This window comes from Hemicordylus capensis, chromosome 1, assembly GCF_027244095.1.
Source record: "Hemicordylus capensis ecotype Gifberg chromosome 1, rHemCap1.1.pri, whole genome shotgun sequence".
Lineage (NCBI taxonomy): Eukaryota > Metazoa > Chordata > Lepidosauria > Squamata > Cordylidae > Hemicordylus > Hemicordylus capensis.
In genome coordinates, this window is record NC_069657.1 from 3722393 (window position 1) to 3745517 (window position 23125).

A 23125-nucleotide genomic window follows, 5' to 3' on the forward strand; every position below is an offset into this window, starting at 1 on the left:
GAGAAATTTGCTAATGTCCCCATCATAGAGATCATGATGGGTTGCAAGGAAGAAGGGAGCAATATCTTACCTCTGCAGTCATACAAAAGCAGCTCCTTGAATAGTGTTTGGAATTCTCTGCTAACTGAGCAAAGAGGCACCTTTTTAAGTGGTAGAGCTCTTATTTTAGGCAGGGGGAGAGCAACTGGCCCTATCCTGCCCCAGCACAGCATCCCTCTCGTGGTGGTTGCTGGTGTCTACCTTATGTTTGGGGACAGGGTACCATCTTACTTACTTAAAAGTGGTGTAGTAGTAGTAGTAAAGCCAGAGCTGCCCATCCTGTGCTCAACTGCTGTGGAGGATTCTACCACATCCAAGAGTCACTTGCTAAGCCTTCCCAAATTTGTTGAGTATTCAGGGCAGAATCTTCCTAGCTCCAGCCCTTCTGAGAGTGCTAAGACTCCACAATCCCATCTTGGCTGCAATTCTCCCAATGAATTTTGGAATATGTTTCTCTTCTGGTTTGAACCGCAGCCATTTCTCTTCCTTGAAATGAATATGACAGTGTCCCTTGGCTCATTGGCCCATCCCTTGTGCTTAAAGAAGATTTTTCAGGGCTCTAGGCCAGGGGAATCTTTTTGCATTTGGAATAATTCCAGTGTTCATCAGAACTAGTTGAGGGGCAGGACTCACGCAGAGCACTTTGTATCTTACAAGGAAGTTAAATGCTATTTGTCTACCATTGCTTTCATGGTGATCATCTCCATGTGTAAAAAGGAGAGAAGGGTCTAATAGTAGATATCCCTGGAGCTGCATCCAGGTTATATGTGGTTGATGATGTGCACCTAGAAAGCATCATCATTGGCCAAAGCTACTGGTGTGCCTAAGTACCATGTATTTTCCTACATGTCACAGTGAGCATTGCAGGAATTTATGGTGGACAAGGATCTTTTCTGCACTTGGTGAAGCAGTCTCTTGGTGCTTCCAGTTGGATGCTTTGTCAAGTGTCCGAATGCAGAATGGTTAGTGCTAATTCTTGGGCTTGTTCCTTCCAGTCCAAATGGCAGGACAAGAAATTAGCAAAGGTTAGCATGGGAAGCCCAGTCTGACTTGGAAATAGCTGGGGATTGCTGCAGAAAAACCCGTACCGCTTCTTTCTTTCTTTCTTTCTTTCTTTCTTTCTTTCTTTCTTTCTTTCTTTCTTTCTTTCTTTCGGGTTTTGCTTCCTGCACTGCCATTTTGCATCAACTTGCAGAGCCACTGGCTTGGGAAGCCACGTCGAGAAGCATCTCATCTTAAACTGCTCCAGCAACTGCCTCTGAGCACACCCACAAACGCTGGCAGAGCGAAAAGCAGAGCAGTTCCCCAGGAATTTATGATTCTGCTCCATCTACTCTGCAATCAACCATTTTATAGCAAAATCGAAACAGGAATGATTCCAAAGCAGGATTTGTTTGGGTCTCACATTAATTTTTACAGCAATATTTTAACATTTAGTACTTGAGATCAGTGATGGAATGTACTGCAGGAGCTTCTGTTCCTCCCCTGATAAACTGAAATTTAACCAATAAAACAGTAACGCCTCTCCTGGACAGAGGTGGGACAAGAAAAAACTTTTAATTCAGGCTGATAGTGGAAAAGAGCTTCATGCTCTGGTTCAGGTCCTACAGTGCTCTGACATGGCACCTGGGTAAGTAGACCATATCCTGGAATAGTTTCTACCTGGCCTCATATTAACTAGGGGTTTGCTGAGGTGGTGCTCCAGATGAATTTGTGCTTACCTACAGAGTGTTCCTGTACACAGGTGTTAGTTTGTAGGTCTCTTTGTATATTCATTCTATACACCATCCCTCATAAAGTGGCTCAGGGTGGTTTACAAGGCGGTATCAGTTCCTGGATGTTCTAAGAACATAAGAACAGCCCTACTGGATCAGGCCCTATCTAGTCCGTCATCCTGTCTCACACAGTGGCCCACCAGATGCCTCTGAGAAGCCCACAGGCAAGAGGTGAGGGCGCGTCCTCTCTCCTGCTGTTGCTCCCCTGCAACTGGTCTTGAGACGCATCGTGCCTCTGAGGCTGGAGATGGCCCATAGCCACCAGACTAGTAGCCATTGAGAGACCTGTCCTCCATGAATCTAAGCCCCTTTTAAAGCCATCCAAGCTGGTGGCCATCACCACATCCCATGGCAAGGAATTCCATAGATTAATTATGTGCTGTGTGAAAACGTACTTTCTCTTGTTGGTCCTAAGTTTCCCAACCTTTGGTTTCATGGGATGACTCCGGTTCTAGCATGGTGGGAGAGGGAGAAAAATTTATCTCTGTCCACTCTTTCCACTCCATGCATAATTATATATACCTTGATCATGTCTCCTCTTTACTAAGACCCCCAGATGCTGTAGACTAACTTCATAAGAAAGGTGCTCCAGGCCCTTGATCATCTTGGTTGCCCTCTTTGGCACCTCTTCCATTTCTACAAAGTCCTTCTTAAGATATGGTGACCAGAACTTTATGCAGTACTCCATATGTGGCCACACCATAGATTTGTATAAGGGCATGATAATATTAGCTGTTTTATTTTTCAATCCCTTTCCTAATGATCCCTAGCATGGAATGACAGTTTTCACAGTGGAGGGAAGTAGGAAGTGGGGTCCCCCAGGGATCAGTACTGGGATCAGTGCTTTTTAACTTGTTCATACATGATCTAGAAGTTGGGGTAAGCAGTGAGGTGGCCAAATTTGCAGATGACACCAAACTATTTAGGGTAGTGAAATCCAAAAGAGATTGTGAGGAGCTCCAAAAGGATCTCTCCAAACTGGGTGAGTGGGCAACAAAATGGCAAATGTAGTTCAATGTAAGCAAGTGTCAAGTGATGCACATTGGGGCAAAAAAAACCCAACTTCACATATATGCTGATGGGATCTGAGCTGTCAGTGACTGATCAGGAAAGAGATCTTGGGCAGCTCATTGAAAGAGTCGACTCAGTGTGCGGTAGCTGTGAAAAAGGCCAGATTTATTCCTATCCTCCTCATGTAGTCAGTGCCACTGGAGGCTGGTGTTGCCCATAACAAGTATCACTTCAAGGGTTTGCCTTTGCATGATGGCTGCTCCATGACTTTCATGCCCCCCAGCTTAATCACCATGTGGATCAGACCCTGTTTTGTCCATTACTCAGACCTCCTCTCGACCCCCAGCACAGCACCCCTCCAGTGGCTGTTGTTGGTGTCGACTTTATGTTTGGTTTTAGATTGTATAGCCCTTTGGGGACAGGGAGTCATCTTATTGTTTGTTTGATTGTTTTTTCTGTGTAAACATTTGTTGAAAAACAATATATAAATAGGAGTAGTAGTGATAATAGTAGTAGTTTCCAGTACAGGGGTGGGCTCTGATGCAGGGCTGTGGATTCCTCTGTCCAGGAAGTAGGTGGTTTCAGGCACCCATATGTGGGAAGCAGGACTGAATGAACAGCTCCATCTGGCTGCAAAACATCTAAGTCTCGGATGGCAATGAGGACATTGGAGAAGGACTATCACTCAGCATCTGCTTTGCATGCAGAAGGTCTCAGGTTGAATGCCCTGGTAGTTCTTCCAGGCAGGGCTGGAAAATATCTATCTGAGACCCTAAAGAGCTGCCATCAAGCACTGTAGACAGTACTAATAATGGCAACAACAACAACAACTAACTTAACCTGCGCAGAGCATTTGCACGCTAGTACTTGCGCAGAGCATCTGCGCACTACTATCCCCTCACCCCCTGTCACAGTCCCTCTCCCCTCAGAGATCTCTCCACCCTCACCTGAGCCACACTCCTGCTCCTCCATCCGGTTGCTTCCACTCCTCTCACCCCTCTTGGTTATCCCTCCATCCCTTTACTCCAGCCCCCTCACCCTCTTGGTCATGGCTGCAACATTGCTGGTGCCTATTGGCCAAGCTGCAGCCCCCATCCCCAGAGACCTCCCCAACAGAGCCCCGCTCCTGCTCCTCCCCTCTCTTTGCAGACCCCTGCTCACTATCCTTTTATAGAGAGAGATTCCTCTCCTCTGCATTCAAGAACATCTTCTGACCAGCATTTCAACTGACCTTAACCATCACAGGCTCCTCCTCCCTATCCGCATTTGGAATCCCCACTGCCCAATCACTGCAGTGCTTCTGCTCATGAACTCTCGCGAGAGCTGCCACACACGGGATTAGCCATGGGTATGCCTTAGAGAATTATATATATAGATGATGATGATGATGATGATGATGATGATGTAGATGTATATATTAGTCAGCTCATAACAAATTTCTGGGCAGCTCACAACAACACAATCCAGTAATAACTCATAAAACAAGACACACAAATTACAATGGAGAATAGAAAACACAAAATACAATACAAAACATTTTTTTTAAAGTGCAAGGAGGTAGGAGTCGGAGGGATCTGAAAGTGAGAATTTATGGGCCCAGTCGTGCTCTTTAATTCAGTTTCTCTTGAAATAAGTTGGATAGAAGAATGAATTAGAAACCATCTAAAAGAGGATATCTCAGGGTTCTGATCAGTATATGGCACTCCACCTTTGTACATTCTCCTCCATTTTTAAAATGTGTATTTCGATCACATCATGTCCTGAATTGTACATACATTCTAAACATGAGCATGAATATCATTCTGTGGAGTGGTTTTTAGATGTCTCAGTGGAATTTACAGCGTATACTTTTATGTGCATTTTGGTGTTTGTAAGATGTAATCCTAGCCAGAAGGTAGACTCGTGCTTTGTGCCAGAAATCAAGGAGAGAAGTCTCCTTCTGGGTTTGCACTCTCAATTAATGAGGACTGGCAGCTTGGCTGTCTGCCTGAGAGGTGTGAGTGGGCAGTGGAGAGGAAATGGAGTGGTCTGAATAGCTGGTTGCAGCTAATTGGATTGCCTGGAGTTCCCTTCTTATCCGAAGGGGGATAGAATTTCTGGCTGACAGTAGAAGCTGCATTTCTCTGGGAGGCTTTTGGGACTTTCCTTCCTCCTGGCCTTTCCTTTCTCATTTTCTCCTCCTCCCTGGCCCGATCCATGCATCCCATTCGCCTTTTGCACCCCCTGTTGTGCTTGAACTGGGAGCTGGATCTTTGAGCCTGTTCAGTCCTGTGGGTACAAAGATGCCCCGGGTTCAAATCCCATTATGGTTCTGGAAATAATGGGTTGCTGTGAGTTTAGTTACCATCTGAGCCTCAGTATTCCATCTGCAGAATAAAGAAATAGTGACTTACACACACATACACATACGCACTTGTTTATTTAAGACTGATTGATTGATTGACTGAATTAGTATATTTTAAAAAACCCTAAAACTCACATTTCTGGGCAGTTTACAATAAATATGTAAATAAATATGTATGTACAATGATACATTGTTATGCCCCATCTCTTAAAAAATGTTTCAGATGGCTTAACAGTTAGAGCAAACTTAAAACAGAAAAGCTAGTCAATGGCAGCAAGATCTGTCAATAATATTGCATCTTCTTCTGTATGATCCCATCGCACATTGAGGTCATCTGGAGAGGTTCCTTTCCAGTTATCTCCGGTACGTCTGGTGGCAACTCAGAGCCGGGCCTTCTCTGTAGCTGCTCCTGGTCTATGGGATGCGCTCCTGGCAGATATCCGTAGTCTGGACTCATTGTTGACCTGTGAGAGAGCCCTAAAGACTTCCTTGTTTGGCCTGGCCTTCCAAGGTTTTTAAATGGTTTTAAACTATTTTAATTGGTTTTAAATGGCTCAGAATTGCTTTAGATTTGTTTTTATATTGTTTTTAACTTGTTTGCTTTTAAATGGTGTTTGTTGTTGTATTTTACTTGTTGTGCACCGCCCAGAGCCTTTGGTTAGGGCAGTATAGAAGTTAAATAAATAAATAAATAAATAAATGCAATTATGGAACATTTGGGGCAGCAGCGATATAAGAAGATGCTGAAAGGCATCATCCCATACTGAGCCCTGAGCCATTTTTGGAAGGGCGGTATAGAAATCGAATAAATAAATAGTAATAATAATAAATAATACTGCGCGGGAGATGGCAGTGGTCAACCCCTCCTGTATTCTGCCAAAGAACACCACATGGCTCTGTGGTTGCCAGGAGTCGACACTGACTCGACGGCACAACTTTACTTTACTTTACGTCGTGTCCCCTCCGAAGTCTAGAATGGCAGACCAAGAGTGTCAGGACCATGGACAGAGTACAGAGGAGCTGGGTAGGAGGACTATGACCAGCAGCCAGGTTGTCTTAAGCTTTACTGATCTGATGCTGTGGGGGCTGCAGCAGCACAGTTGTTAGTACCACTCGGGCATTGTCTAAAGGAAGCTGATCACGTGATAGGGGTCAGCAGTGGAGTTACTGCCTGCTCCAGAATTGCACTGGCACTGCTGCCCTCTGCACTTCTGCTGTGTTTAAAGCAGTAATGGGATACTACCCTATGAGTGGATTACCCCAAGTGGATTCTTCTGTGATGCTTCTCAGAGGGGCGCTTGCAATTGCCTTGCCAAAGCAGCGAGGAGATAAAATATATTCTGTTCCTGAAATGGTTGGTCATTTGCTGATAATTGATATGCCCTTACAGTCTCAAAGAGGATGTGCCGAGGAGGTTCTTAATCCCCCTGCAAAGTTGAATAATGATGATATCATATGCACACAAGAAAATGCAACTTTAATCCATTGCATGGGTCTTACTGATAGCACCCAGGAATTCTCTGGATCAATTTGAAAAGATATGCAAGGAAGGGCAACGCTTTAGCTGTGCTGGCTGGCGGTATAAATTGATTTTCATGTGATCTGTATCATTGCCAAATTAATGTAGTAAAATCTGCACAGATTGCTAGCTTAATAAACCATAAAGTGGCAAGGAATCATCTATAGACAGAAAAACAAGTTGCTAATGTTCTGTCACACTTCAGAGTGACTGCAAAACAGAAGTGAGGTTGACGAGAGGTGGCTCAGTTCCTCAAAGCTGGGCTCTCCAGGGGAAGGGGGGGAGTAAAAGTTGCCTCCACCCTGGCAGGGCTCCCTGCCGCAGTGAATGGCTCCTGTCCATTCCAGTGGGGAGAAGTCACGGGGGGGAGAGAGAGCCAGAGGGATGCCGGAGTGGGGCAACAGAGTTAGGGGCCGAGGGTGAGCCAGAAGGTGGTTGGAGGAGAGAGAAAGCAATCCCAAATAATACTGGAGGGGAAGGAGAAGAAAGAAAGAAAGAAAGAAAGAAAGAAAGAAAGAAAGAAAGAAAGAAAGAAAGAAAGAAAGAAAGAAGGAAGGAAGGAGGGAAGCCAGGAGGTAGTTCCAGGGTGGTTGTTGTTGTTTTTTATTCCTCCTCAGTCAGGAGGGATGAAAAACTGTACTTCCCAGAGTTGATGCTGCTGCTGCTACTATGACTATTTATATGCAGGAGAACCTCCCTATTAACGGGGGTTCTGTTCTCTGCTACTACAGTGGATATGGAGGCGTCGCACCAATGCAGATGCGGGGGTTAGGTTCCCCATGGTTGGGGAAATAGCAAAAAAGGGTTAAAAGGTCCTTTAAATGTGGGGGGAAGTTGCCTAATATGCTTCACAGGTCCCCAGCAGTCCAGCAGTGCCCCCAAATAGTGAAAAATTTCCCCAAAATCACTGTTTTCCCCCTCCTTTTTTTTTTTAAAGAGCCATTTTGAGGCTCCCAATCTCAAAATCGTGACCGGAAATGACCTCTGAGGTCATTTCCGGTCACCCCTGACCCACAGATATGCAAGGCTGACCTCTTTGAAGCCCTTGCATATAGTGAGGTTGGGTGTCAATAAGTTCCCCAAGCCATTTACAACTAGAAATAGAAATTAGTAAATAAAATAAGTGAATAAAATGCTAGGTAGTGCTGGCTCCAGGATGCTCAGAAGCCTTCAGTGCAGACAACTGGAATCGTAGGAAGAGCTCCGCCAGATCATGTTTCAGCTGCCACGTTTCCTCCCACCACCACCACCACCCATCATATCTTGGCGGGAGTGAACCTCACTGACCCAGCATAGGGTAATTTCAGGGGCCAAGGGCTGATGGTTGCCTTTTTTTAAAAAATCCCAGAAGCTCCTGTCAGAGCGAGGAAGTTTCAAAGGAAACATAAGAAAAGCAGTCACTGGGAGGATTCTTTGCCAGGCTGGTGAACTATGTTCCACCCCAACCCAGTTTCACTCCCCAAAACAGAGTGAAACAGAAGTTACCCCACAAAACAGAAGTCACCCCACTTCCACAGGTGACCCCCCTCAATGTACCCAAATGTTCTCCTTTGCCCCAGCTCCAGTATACAGTCAGTGTTGCTTCTGTCCACTCCATGCATGTGACAACAAGGATCCTCCATGCAAACAGGCCTTTTCCAAATAGCTGCCTGATCTTAAGTGGTGCAGCGGGGACATGCTTGACTAACAAGCAGAAGGTTGCAGGTTCGAATCCCCACTGCTACTATATCGGGCAGCAGTGAGATAGGAAGATGCCGAAAGGCATCATCGCATACTGCATGGGAGGAGGCAGTGGTCAACCCCTCCTGTATTCTACCAAAGACAACCACAGGGCTCTGTGGTCACCAGGAGTCGAAGTCGACTCGACAGCACACTTTACCTTTACCTGATCTGAGATCAGCCTCTGAGGTGAGTGTGCTAGGAAATGTGCTCAGCCTTCTCCAAAGCAGTGCTGAGTTTCCACCTAAAGGATGAGCAGGTCTGTCAGCCACATCAGTCACATCCTAATTGATGGGAGGAGACCTTGGCCACAACCGTCAGGGCTCCAGATAAGCTGCCAATCATTTCCTGGTCCAAGCTCCAGTGTTTCCTCTCCTGAGGACCCAATTGATGACTGTGGAGCATGTTCCTTCCTCTCCACACTCAAGCTGCTTTCAAGGAATGCCCGGCAAGAGAATGAAGGGGACCTGGAAGAAGGCGTCATCTCTGGGCTGCCCTCATCAATGCGGGGTGGGGGTTGCTGTGTTGGGGCACATGCGCAGCCCCGCTGGAGAGAGGTGGCTCCCTCCTGGTGCTGTGCTCTGAGGGGGGTGGATTCCTCTCCCTCCACAAGTCAACGCAGCTCTCTGGCTGCATGTGAGGGCAACGTGCCCCAGATTCCGTGAGAGACAAATCGCCCGGCTCCTCCGCGGAATTCTTAAACAGCTCGTATTGTCATTCTCATTGCGATGCATCGACAGAGCAAGTGCTAAACACATGTCAAGTGGGTTGTGATGGGTAGCAATTTTGTGAAAGTTGAAAACCTTCTTTTAAGTTTCAGGAGGCAGATCTGCCCCCCCCCCACTCACCCCCACCGCCGCCACCCACTGGCAGCTGCATTGCTCACCCGGATCCATTGAAGCTGAAAAAACCTGAGCTGTCACCAAAGCTAAGCGAGAGACAAGCCAGGTGGAATAGGACAGGACACATTTCTCTGCCTGCTCCGTGCCTCCCTTCGGGGTGCCCTTTCCAAAAGACTAAAATGCCGGAATAAGCAGTTTTAAAAAGCGACACAAAGGGGATAGCAGAACTGGGCAGGGTGGCAGGCGGGATCCATTCCCCGCTCCTCCCCCCCCCCACCGGGGATGGGTGCCTTTTCCATCCATTATTTATGACTTATTTATGGGAGCTCCCTTCAATCAGCTCTACAGTCCTCAAAGCCCCACCCATTTACAGGCAAGAAGAGAACAACCATTCCAACCCCCCACACACACACACATCAGTAGAGCCCAGTGCTGGATCAGGCCGAGGCTCATCTAGCCCAGCAGCCTGTTCGACACAGGGCCCAGCCAGCTGCCTCTGGGGAGCCGACCAGCAGGGCAGGAGGAAGGCAGCCTCTCCCAGTGGCTGCAAGATCTGTTGTCTGGGTGCAGAGGTGTTTGCTTGGCCACTGTGGAGGAACAGGGTACTAGAACGGATCAGGGATGGCCAATCTGAAGCACCCTGGCTTTTGCTGAACTCCAAATCCCACCATCCACAGGTGCAGTTGTGGCTGGGGATGATGGGAGTTGTAGTCCAACAACAGCTGGAGAGCCTCCAGTCAGCCACCCCTGGACTGGGTGGTTTTTGAATTGGTGGCTTTATTTGTTGCTGTAAACTGACATCCTGTGTCTGACCTGCTTGGTTCTTCTGCTTGGAAGTCTTGCCTGAACCCTTGGCAGGAAGGACAAGGGGAGCCTGTAGCACGGAGGTGATCTCTCAGAGAGCCAGTGTTGTGTTAAATTGAGTATGCAACTCTACATGTGGACATTTGATTAGCAGAGGGAATGCTGTTAGTGCATACTGTAACATACTGCACAGGGTTAGGAGGGCAGCAGCTACTGGGTGGGTCAGAAACACAACACTGGCGTTGTTGTGCAAGAGCAATGCAACTGCCACAAATTGAGCAAATGCAGAGCTGTACAGCCATACAGTTGTGAGCCTGCGTTCATACAGTGTGCAGAAGGTGTGCCGGAGCGCTCTTGCACCACTGCATCAGTGCTGTGTCTCTGACCCACACAGCAGTGTGCACGGGGTGCCACCACCCACCTGACACTGCGCAGCCAGGACTATTGAGAATATTTAGATAGGGATTTTAAAAAATGTTTTCAGAGCAGTGCACATAGGAAAAGGAATCTTGATACTGAAACAGCAGCCTTGAACACTGGAAAAGTGCGATATTGGTCCTGTGGGCCTTTCCCCCACGAGCCAAGCAGACTGGCCATGGCAAAGTGGGTGGAACTTGGCCCTGAGCGAGTGGAAATGAGCTGCTCGCCCTGGCTGTCCAGGGTGCGGCTTGCTTGCCCCAGCCTCAGTGGGCCAGTGGGGCATTTTCATTGGCTGTCGGGCCAGGGGAGGGTGGAGTTAGAGAGCTGCTACGACTCCCCTTCACCCGGCCTGGCAGTCAGCATCCTGCGAGCGACCCCTGCCAACCCACCCTCGGACATAGCGTGCGTTTTCTCCGGTTGTCCTTTTTGAGTTCAGTGAGATTATTGATTATTATTATTGATAATTGAGATTATTGATTATTATTATTGATTATTATTATAAGTGATTATTATTATTATTATTTCTTGTTTACACAGTCAGACAGGTGTTATTGACTGGTTTGTTTTATCCAGACATCGAGTCCTTCCCAAGGACCTGGGATGGCTGGATTTTATTGTCAATGTTGTTGCTGTTGTTATAGATATCGTTGCAGAATATAGGCTGTTCCCTGTAAAGCTGCTTTTTGTAATTGGCTGATGGTGATTTCTGTGGCCCCGATGGTGTTGATTATTATTATTACTATTTCTTGTTTATACAGTCAGACAGGTGTTATTGACTGGTTTTGTTTTGTATTATTATTATTATTATTATTATTATTATTATTATTTTGCTTACATCAAATTGGCTCATGATGGAGGACTTTTTTTGCCTACCTCACACCATGCTCCTTAGTTCATTAAGTCTTTCCACAGTTCAGGGTGGGAAATACTAGGGGTAGGGTTTGGTGAGCACCTTCAAGCAGGCATTGGGTGTGATGAGGCATCCCAGGTCAGTTCCTCGATGCACCAGGGCTCAGGGAGTGCGGGCTGGGGCTTCCTCTAGCCTGCTGGGGCATCGCCAAGCTTCTACAGCTTGCGGGTGGGGCTGATGTCTTTGTGCAGATAGCTTGACCTTAGTCGGCTATGCTGTTGGGGGCCAAGGTCCGGCGCTCAGTGCATTTGGGGGGACTCTCCTGAACTGACATGATCCAGCTGCTCAGGAGGCCAGAGGATGGTCCCTTCTTCTGCATCTCTGGGTGTCACGGTACAAGCAGGACCTAGTGACACAAAACCCCGCAGGGCTGGTTCCCCTCCAGCTAGGAAGCAGGCTTCAAACTCGAGCCCACTGATCTTCTGTTTCTCCCCTTGTGCTGTTGCAGTGTCTACCGGCCGCCTCAGGTGTCCACCCACAGGGATATAATCACATAAAGTCACCCTCAGGCTCCAGTCCGCATAAGGAGCAGGTGAGGTGAGAGTCCACAGAAGCCCACATTGCTCTGTACAACAACATTCCCTGCACATTAAACACACACACACACACAACCAAACTAGCATGCCCGGGGAACAGTTGAGATGATGCTCCCTCCTGCTAAGTGAGACCATTGGTCCATCTAGTCCGGTATCGTCTCCACTGACTAGCAGGAGCTCCTTGGGGATCTCTGGCAGAGAAGGGTCCTTCTCATCGTCTGTCACCTGCTGCTTTGAACTGGAGATCCCAAGGATTGCAACTGCAAACCCCACATTCTGCCACTGCCCTATGGCCCCATTCGTGACCAGCCTGGTCCTCTTTCTGACACGCTGGCTTCCTGTGTGAACAACCACCTCTTTCCCCACCCTTTGGGCAGTGTCCTCTGCCTTACTTGCATAACTAGGTGCCGCTGTATTGGCTCAGTCGGGTGCCAATGGGACTGGAGGGTGCAGGGCCCATTTTCCTCCTGGAAGAAGGGAGAGACAGACATCCGTTGGGAGAGCGGCCTCTCTCCTGCTGCTGCTCTTAGTCACCGGAGCAACTTTCAAACTGGAAAGACGTGACTTTGCTGGACACGTCTGTAGAGGCTTGTTCCCACTGAGAGAGAGAGCTGGTGGGTGAGCGGATGACATGTGAAGGGATGTCCTTGGTCTTGCTAGGACATAAATAATCCTGATCCCATTGTGGTAACCCACATGCTCCTTTCTGAAGCTCCCTGTTCCAGGGGACAGCCTTCACGCAAAGGAACATGCTAGAAGAATGGAGAGGCCCCCCCCTCACACACACACCCCATTGCAAGAACGGCTGAGCCCTTGGTTCAGGGCTGTACAGGCAGGGCATGTTTTCCCCTCTTAGATCTGCTTGGCTTTTCAGTTTCAAAACCCTGTTGCTGCATGTTTTCTCCAGTCACCAATTATTTCTCTCTGGTTCTTTCTTTTGCTTTTCTTAAAATATAATCCATCATGATGCAGCCACATAAGTAGCTATACTTTCAGCATTGCTGGACTCATTTCCTCTGTGTTACTGATTCTGTGATGATATGGTCACAAAGCAGGTATATAATAACCCCTGCTAATTTGGCAAAGAGGCACCTTTTTACGTGGTGATTCTCTTTATTGAGCAGGGAGAGAGTAACTGGCCCTATCCACCCCCAGCACAGGACCTCCAGTGACTGTTGCTGGTGTCTATCTTGTGTTTATTTTTAGATTGTGAGCCCTTTGGGGACAGGGAGCCATCTTATTTATTTATTTATTATTTCTCTGAGCCATTTTTGGAAGGGCAGTTTAGAAATCAAATAAAAATATAATATAATATAATATAATATAATATAATATAATATAATATAATATAATATAATATAATAGGGGCCATTATGGTGCAACTGTGTAAACCGCTCTGAGCCAGTTTTGGAAGGGCGGTATAGAAATCGCATAAATAATAAATATAAATAAATAAATAAATAATAAGAGTAGACATAAGTAAGCAGCCCTTGGGCAAATGGACAGAATTCCCTCAATCTCCCTCCCCCTCTCCATTCCTGCAACTTGCATCGCTAGCATGGTGCCAGCTATTAGGACTGGGATGGGAAGGGTGGAATCTGAAGAGCTCTGTAACTCACTTCAGTCCTTGGCTACAGATACAGAAGCAAGTTGGTTGGAAGAAACCAAGATTGGTGGCTTTGAATGACACAAACAATCTCAACATCTTTTAACCTGGAAGGGAGGTGTGTGGTCATGCAGGGATGGGAGTAAGGAGCACACATTTCTGCAGCTCAGAGATGTTGTGCAGAGCCTGACTTTTTCCGGGGTTCCACATGATGTCTGAACTAGCCCAGTGTGTGTTTATTTTCCCAAGACTTGAAGGGCATTAGATGGGCCTTCCTGTGCCTGCAAAGCTATAACCTCTTTTTTCCCCTTTTGTAACTCCTTCTAGGCTGGCCAGCAGCGCTGGTGGGAGCAGGAAATTACTATGAATGGGAAGATCCAGAAAGGAGAATTAATCACCTACAACTTGACTGAGCTGATCAAGCCAGAAGCTTACGAAGTCCGCCTGACGCCCGTCACCATCTTTGGAGATGGTGATTCGACCATTCGAGTAATCAAATACAGCAGTAAGAAGCCTTCATTGTTTGAGGCCCCCTTTTTAGAGCAGGTCTGTTGGGGTAGGAGCCTCGAGATTGCTGCCTTCCAACCTCCCAAGTACTGGTGGGAAGTACAAGCTCGGTGGCCCATCTCAGAAAGCAGAAACTTGGGGGGCAGGGGGCGGCTGTCTTCCTTCAGTTCCACTGGTTGTAGTTAGGGATGTGCAAACAGGTTCGAACTTGAGCCGTTTCGGTTCTAAGGTTCAATTCAAACCAAACAGGGCATTGAATCAGCAATGCCGATCTAAGTTTGAACCAAATGGAGCTGGGTTCTATTCAAACCTGTTTGAATGAGTTTGAAGGTTTGAGCCTCCAAAACTGGGTTGGGGTGGTAGGCACCCATGGGTGCCAACTACCACCAAAACCATTCAGACGCTCCTGCTTTTTAATGATTTTTTTGAAAAGGTTTATTGAATTTTTCCATAGGGTATAATGGGGACTCAAACTGGCCCATTATTCCCTATGCAGAGCACTTAGGGGCACAAACCCATGGTGGATGGTAGTGCCTACCACCCACCAAACCCCAAAGCAATCGGACACTCCTGCAATTTTAGATTATTTTTTGAATGTTTTTCAATTTTTTTTTTCATTTTCCCCATAGAATATAATGGGGACTCAAACTGGCCCATTATTCCCTATGCAGAGCACCTAGGGGCACAAACCCAAGGTGGGTGGTAGGCAACCCTGGGTTCCTAACATCCACCAAACCCCAAGGCAATCAGACACTTCTGCAATTTTAGATGATTTTTTGAAGATCAATTTTTTGCTTTTCCCCCCATAGGGAATAATGGCTATTTGAGGATGCCCCAACTACCCCTCCCTGGTAGTTAGTCCCTGGGGTGCCTGGGCACCAAAGTAGGTTTGAGTGCAAGGCAGGTATGGCCCTGCCCCCCCCCCCGGAGTCACAAGCTGGTGGGGTTTATGGTTTATTTTTTATATATTTTTTAAGATTTTAGCCTGTTTCAATACAATGAATAGGAGTCTCTCCCCCATTCATAAGTAGAACAGTGTGTGACCTTAATTGCTGTGAACCCTGATCTAGTGGTCATTGATAAATTGCTCCTCCTCCATCCATTGTCTTAGCTTTTAAATAGCGATGAATGAGCATCTCTTCTGCTGCCCACCACACAAGCCCTCAAGTAGGGGCGTAACTATAATAGGGCAAGGGGAGACGGTTGTCTGGGGGCCCCCTGCCTTTGGGGTCCCCCCCGAGGCAAGTCACATGACTGACTCCCCCAGCTGCGCACCCACCTGGGCTTCCTTCAGTTGTATTCATCCTCTGAATTTGATGTGAGTGTTAAGACCTGGAGATACCAGAACAGCAGGTCTTGCATCGTCCACAATTTAAAAAACCGTAAAAAAAAAAAAATTAGGATGATGTGCTATTGTGGCACATAGGAGATAGATAGATATATATAGATATAGATATATAAAATTTTACTCTGCTTTTTGTTACCACTATTCAGCCTCATTTAAGATTTCTTTACTTCATGAGCTGAGCTTCAGTGAGGGGGAGCATTTTAAAATCTTGTCTCTGGGCCCGCTCCAACCTTGCTACGCCCCTGCCCTCAAGGTTTTGCATGAGTTCTAAACCAACGTATGCACATCCTCAAAGCTTTGAAAGCAATCGCGCAATTGCTCATGAAGCGCTTACCTGTCACCTGCCTCTCTCACTCTCTCTCCCCAGCCCCAAGGGCAGTTTCTGGGGAAGGGAAGGCGGAGGCATTTGCTCACTGTCCACATGGTAGCCTTTCCCCGTAAGGAAGGTGCTTCAGCCCCTTGACCATGTTAGCTGCCCTCTTCTACACCCTTTCCAGCTCATTGCATTATAGGAAGCTGCCTTATGCCGAGTCAGACCCTTGGTCCATCTAGCTCAGGATTGTCTACACAGACTGGCAGCAGTTTCTTCAAGGTTGCAGGCAGGAGTCTCTCTCAGCCATATCTGGAGATGCTGCCAGGGGGGAAATTTGGAACTTTCTGCATGCAAGCAAGCAGGTGCTCTTTCCAGAGCAGCCCCATCCCACGAGGGGAATACCTTCTTACAGCACTCACACATGTAGTCTGCCATTCAAATGCAAACCAGGGCAGCCCCTGCTTAGCATAGGGTTATCCCCCTCGGAGCACAATATCCATTTTGGGATTAAGTGACCAGAACTGGACACCGCATGACAAGATACACTATATATTGCCTAGAAAGGAAATTATTTATACTACTGTCTTATTTTCAGGCGCCACTTAATGGCACAGCAGGGAAGCAACCTGCCTAGAGAGCAGGAGGCTGCAGGTTCAAATCCCCACTGGTGTCTTTCCCAGAATATGGGAACCTCCTATATCGCGCAGAAGCGATATAGGAAGATGCTGAACGGCATCATCTCATACTATGCGAGAGGAGGCCATGGTCAACCCCCTCCTGTATTCTACCAAAAAAACCACATGGCTCTGTGGTCACCAGGAGACCACACCAACTCCACAGCACAACCTTTCCTTTTCCTTATCTTCAGTTCTTTTCCTAATAGTTCCTATCATGGAATTTGCTGCTTATAGATCTACCTCACCCTGAGCGGATTCTTATTTCCATCACAACCACAGGATCTCTGCTCTGATTTGTCCCTGCCAGACTCCACCATCATCAATGTGAAGTTAGGAATCTTTACCCAGGGTGCATCACGTCACACTTCCGAATACCGAGCCTCGTTTGCCATGGTGTTGCCCATTCACGCACCTTGGAGGGCTTCTCTTGGAGCTCCTTGCAGCCCACGTGGGTTGTCCTCTTCCTATACACCTTGTTGTCCACTGCCCATCTGGCCGCTTCTCTGCTCACCTCTGTCTCCGGGGTATTTCTGAGCAAATTAAAAAGCAGCAGGCCCAACACAGATGCTTGGGGGACCGACTTCCCTCCATTATGAACATAGTCAGTTGTATTTCTATGCTTTGCTTCCTGTTACTTAACCAGTTAGCAGCAATCCAAAAACGACCCGTCCTCTTCTGCTGTCACTGCTGTGTTTTCTCAGAAGTCTCTGCTAAGGGTCTTTTCCAAAAGAAGAACTGGCCGTGTTGTTTCTTTGGGAGGAGCAAGTCAGCTCTTTGAGGCAAGCAGAGGGCTTAACTAGCCATCCTCTTAGCAAACCGGTGACCAAGCTGTTCTTGCCAACACCGTGAGAATGTGGAGGCCGGCCGAGACTGCCGAGTGGGGGAGGGAAGGAGGGGTGACTCCCCTGTGCTGCTTCTCCCCTGCAAATGCCTCCCTCCACCCCCACATTTGACGGTTTCCTCCACAGCCAGGCTTAGCTTTCATTCTAGAACTCAGGTGGAGGGCGCTAGCCATTAGAAACTACTGGAGAGCATTTGCAGGGGGAACTCAGTGTGCAGAAGATTTAAGTACCCCCTCTCAATTCACTGCCATGAGGTACATAGGAAGCTGCCTTCTACCGAGTCAGACCATGGGTCCATCTAGCTCAGTCTTGTCTACACAGACTGGCAGCAGCTTCTCCAAGGTTGCAGGCAGGAGATTCTCTCAGCCTTATCTTGGCGATGCTGCCAGGGAGGGAACTTGGAACCTTCTGCAAGCAAGCATACAGGTGCTCTTCCCAGAGCGGCCTCATCCCCCAAGGCAGAGATTCTCAACGTTTGGCCCCCAGATGTTATTGGACTTCAACTCCCATAATCCCCAGCCAAAGGCCACTGAGGCTGGAGATTATGGGACTTGAGGTCCAATAACATCTGGGGACCCAATGTTGAGAATCCCTGCCCTAAGGGGTGCAATCCAGGGCAGACCCTGCTTAGCAAGGGGGACCATTCATGCTTGCTACCTCAAGACCAGCCTCCCTGCCCTTGGGAGGGAAAGCTGGGCTCCAGTCCCCCATGTTTCCTTTATAAGGCAGCTTCCCGACCAACTTCGTCTTCACGGAGTCCTGCTGAAATGTATTAAACTTGAGCTAGGCCCAACTCACCCGTCTCATGGATTCCAGGGGTGCTGCCCACGGCATCTAGTGCCACCCAAAGAACAGGATGCTGGACTAGATGGGCCTTGGGCCCGATCCAGCAGGGCAGCTCTTATGTTCCAATCTTGGGTCCCCAGATGTTGTTGGACTACAGTTTCCATCATCCCGAGTCACAACGGTGTTTAATCTTCAGTCATTGTGGCTGGGGATGATGGGAGTTGTAGTCTGGCAACATCGGGGGACCCAAGGCTGGCAGTCCCTGCAACAGACAACGGTAAACTTGCCTTTTACAGGATTTAGACATCTTTCACGAAGGACTTCGGTCACTCTTTGCAGCCTGAGATTGGAGGGCAATTCCTCTTTCAGAGCTGTCACTGCTGGCTAAAAGTCACTGACAGTCAGATTCCAGTCGCACCTTTAAAACCAATTAATTTTATTAATGGAGCATAAACCTTTCTTGGCCAGATCCTACTTCTTCAAAGGCCAGAAATGAAAACGTTATCAGCAAGGAGCTGAAGGTTTTCTTCACTGAATGCTTACTATCTCCCTCTGCCTCGTTTTTAAAGAGGGGGGCGGAGTAGCATTATATAGGCACATCATCAGAGATGCTTATTGTATCGCTGAAAAGAAACTCTGCTCCCTCTTTTGGCCTCTGGCTCACCCATTCCGATTGCTCAGACATCCAGCACCTGCGCGCTGGCATGATCAGCTTCCCAAAGCCGAAGAGGTTGCAGTGCTTGGGATGGAGGAGATAAACCTCTTCGTGGGCCAGAGATCTGAGAGTGGCTGCTAGCCAAGGGAGCTGGGAAGAACCTCCATGTCCAGAGGCAGTGTGTGTGTCTCTGAATATCAATTTCTGGGGACAAACAGCAAGGGGTGCTCTTGCCTTCCTAGGCCGAAACCCCGAGCATGGGTTTCTGTAAGCACCAGGCTGGACACAGTTCAGCTGTGAAGTCGAGGGACCCCTGGCCCTTTCTGCCCTGGCAGGGCTATCCTTCACGCAGGGACCTCGGTCTCGGGCTGCAGGGGCCCGACAGGATGCAGAAGAGGTCAGAAGGGACAAGGACAGAGCAGGGAGGCAGAAGAGAATGCAGCAGAACAGCGAAGTCAATAAACCAGAGGAAACAGGAGTAACATGTAGAATTCATTTTTTTAAAAAACTAAAAACAAGACTCAGTTAAAGCCAGATTTAAAAGTTGAAAGTTAAAAACCCATCAGGTATATAAACTGCAGATAAAACATTTAAAAGCCTCTCTGAAAGATGGGCCTTCTTCAAATGTTTCTTAAACTTGTGAGGAAGGGAGCATGGCAAAGCTCTTCCAGGACAGCATTCCAAGGCTGAGGGGCCACCACTGAAAAGGCCGAGTCTTTAGTCCCCGCCAGACAAATCGAAGTCAAAAGTGGGGCCTGAGATGATGAACAGAGGGCCTTGGCAGGTTCATATGGGTGAATACAATTCAACAGATACCCCAGTCCCAAGTAATGTCGGGTTTTAAAGGTCATGAGAGGAGAGCTGGTCTTGTGGTAGCAAGCATGACTTATCCCCTTAGCTAAGCAGGGTCCGGCCTGGTTCCATATGAAAGGAAGACTAGAAGGGTGAGCACTGGAAGATATTCCCCTCAGGGGATGGAGCTGCTCTGGGAAGAGCATCTACGTTCCAAGTTCCCTCCTTGGCTTCTCCAAGATAGGGCTGAAAGAGCTTCCTGCCTGCAACTTTGGAGAAGCTGCTGCCAGTCTGTGAAGACAATACTGAGCTAGATAGACCAATGGTCTGACTCAGTATCTGGCAGCTTCCTATGTTCCTATATTCCAAGACCAGCTCTTTGGACCCTGGAAGTAGACTGGTAAACAGTTAATCTGCCACAGAATAGGTGTAATATAGATGAAGCAACTTGTGCCCACAGACAGCAGCATTCTGGACCAACAGAAGCTTCCAAGCCATCTTCAAGGGCAGCCCCACATAGAGTGTACTGTAGTAGTCCAATCAGGATATCACCCAAGTATGAGTGACTGAGGTCAGGTCCCACTTTTCCAAGTCAGGTCACAGCTGGTGTATCATCAGCCATAGCTGGTAGGTGGCCCCTCTACACAACGCTGCCCCTTGTGCCTCCAAGGATGGCTTCCAGTCCAGAAGCACCCACGGGCTACAAACCTTGTCTTTCTGGGAGAATATGACCCCATCCAGGACCAGATTGACCTCACCACTCAGTTAATCTGAATGGGGTGTATTTGTGTTGCTGCTTCAGCTTTTAAAAACGGCAACATATTTTTGGAGAATGAGTCATTTTGATGTACATGCAATTAGGACTTGATTGAGAATATTAATATCCTGCTGCATTGCTCTTTGGCTGCAGGCCCAAAAAAGGAGAGGAGGGAAAATGACTGCTCAGAGTGCCAAGTGGGTTGTAAATAGTTCAGCTTTCATCTTGCCTTTTATTTGAAATCTTGCCTAGTAAACGTTTATAAAATCCCTTGAATTTCCACTGACTCAATACTGCAAAAGAACCTGATAGCCAGCCAGGTATCATCTTCTTTCTTGGTGGTAGTGCTGAGGCTGCTCCATTTGGGCAGACACAGAAAAAATTCCAGTATACGTTAATTAATTTCTCCAGCTTTGACTTATCGTTAGTGAGTTAATGTGTTTATTTGCTATGCTTACGTACCACTCAGGGAGGATTACCAGAAGGGCTAGCAATCAATGAAGCATAACGTAAGAACATTGAGAAAAAGCCCTGCTGGATTAGGCCCAAGGCCTCTCTAGTCCAGCACCCTGTTTCACACAGTGGCCCACCAGATGCCCCTGAGAAGTCCACAGGCAAGAGGTGAGGGTCATGCCCTCTCTCTTGCTGTTGCTCCCCTGCATCTGGTATTTGGAGGCGTCTTGCCTCTCAGGCTGAAGCCACCAGACTAGTAGCCGTTGATAGACCTGTCCTCCGGGAAAAAAATTTCCCGGCTTTCAGTTTCATGGGATGGCCCCTGGTTCTAGTGTTGTGAGAGAGGGAGAAAAATGTTCCTCTGTTTACTCTCTCTAAGGAAAAGTAAAGTGTGCTGTCAAGTTGATTTCAACTCCAGAGCCCCGTGGTTTTCTTTTGGTAGAATATAGGAGGGGTTGATCATTGCCTCCTCCTGCGCAGTATAAGACGATAGGCTTCCTGTGTTCCTATGATGCCTTTCAGCATCTTCCTATATCACTGCTGCCTGATATAGGTGTTTCCCATAGTCTGGGAAACATACCAGTGGGGATTTGAACCAGCAACCTTCTGTTTATTAAGTCAAGCATTTTCCTGCTGAGCCATGCATAATTTCACACACCTCTTATCATGTCTCCCCGTAGTCGCCTCTTTTCCCAACTGAAAAGCCCCGGATGCTGCAGCTTTGCCTCATAAGGAAGGTGCAGAGAAGGGACAGCATCCTGAGTGGGAGGGGGGGAAGCCAAGAAACAGCAGGGAGGGCAAAGCAGCAGCCTGTCTGCAGTTTCCTGCGTTGCAGGGAGCCATGGGAATGCAGAAGTTTTCTGGAAATGACAGAGAACTAGCTTTCCCTGGGACCAGTGTCCCTTCTAACAGGGATCCCCAGATGTTGTTGACTACAACTCCCAGAATACCCAGCTGCAGTGGCTTTTGCTTGGGGATTCTGGGAGTTGTAGTCAACAGCATCTGAGGATCCCTGTTATAGGGAACACTGCCTGGGACTGTAGCAGGCACGAGTGAAAGCATCAGGATTTCCATCCCTTGGCTGCTGGAGCACCTTCCTGCCTCTTCTCATTGCCATGGGGATGAAAAACAAAGTGAACAAATGCAAGCGAGGGGAGCTTAACGGCAGACAGACACTTTCTCCCACGCCGAATACTTGAATCGACTGAGTGGTACCAACCCCATCAGTGAGAACTGTGGAAGATTCCCTAGAAGTGGCCCTTGCAACTGCCAGCTTTTGTTCCTTCCATCACGCATCGTTTCCCTGCCATGGCCGATGTTGCTTCCTCCGTCCCTCCCACACACCACTCGAAGCTGGAGAGACAGGGACAAAATGGTGGCCAGAAGCCGGAGCGATTCTCTGTGGCTTTCCGGTTCCCCTCCCTGTGCTGTCAATACCTGGGCCATGTAAATAGCAAACCGCCGCCCAAGGGGGGTTCTTTGCTCCTGTCACTCGCCAGGAGCTGCTGCTGCTGCTTCTTGTTTGCCAACCGGCTCGCCTGGCTGCGGCCATCGCACTGAGCACCCTGTGAATATTGCCGCATTCAAGGCTAGCCATTAATGAGAGTTGCTCTAAAAGCCCTGAAGTTTGGCAACAAAGCGCGTGCGACTCAATACAGTTCCCAGCAATTCCGGTTCACCGGGAGTCAGAAGAATGCCCAAAATGAACATGTTGCAGCAAATGAGAGGTAATTGTGTTAGCAAACACAGGGAGGCTGATCTTGAATAATTGACTACATTTTCCCCTGGAAAACTACACAGGGAGCGAGCCGCCGATTGTTCTTTGTAGATAAAGGAGTGTAAAGACGGCGATGCAGCCGACTCAAAGAGTGCTTTTGAAAGAGCTTTAGGTAAGTCACATTTCAGCCAGCCTATGTGGCTCACTCAGGAGTAGCTTATTCCAAGGAGCCGGGGAAGGGGACGCCCACGGTGGGGATGCACAGCCGCCTCTTCTTCCCAGAGCTCCATTTGCTCTTCTCTCCCACCCTGTGCTGTCTGCAGCCTGGCCATTCATCAGGTAGAGCTGCACCCAGCTCTACCTGATGAATGGCCAGATTGCAGGCAGCACAAAACTCTCATCAATGCTGGGGTGGGGCGAGATGGGAGAGAGAGGAGCAAATGAAGCTCCAAGCAGGAGAGGCAGCTGTGCCTCCTTCGACAACCCCCCCCCCCCGCTCATTAGGATGAGCCACTCCTGGGCTCCCAGGTGGCTCTTGGGTGTGATGGGCTTAAATCCATTATTGGAAGGCACAAACCAAATACTTTGGGGTCAACACATGTTCACATCACATCTCTCTTTTTAGCACAAAAGATGTTTTCGACCAATAGGTCATCGTGAAAGAGAGGGGTTCTTTAAGCCCTCTAACACCTTCTGGACCTTGTGAGCATTTCTCCGGTGCATGAGCGGGAGTTCTACAGTGGGGAGAGTGCT

The 23125-nt window shown here is 48.0% G+C and overlaps 1 protein-coding gene across 2 annotated transcripts in view; it reads left to right on the forward strand.

Annotated features, from left to right (window-relative positions):
• Window positions 1-23125, forward strand: part of MDGA2 (MAM domain containing glycosylphosphatidylinositol anchor 2) — a 528709-nt gene that overhangs the window by 473171 nt on the left and 32413 nt on the right. For both annotated transcript variants that reach the window (XM_053283953.1, XM_053283954.1), the window contains exon 11: window positions 13853-14030. In XM_053283953.1, coding sequence (XP_053139928.1) covers window positions 13853-14030 — 178 coding nt within the window. The remainder of the gene's footprint in view (window positions 1-13852; window positions 14031-23125) is intronic.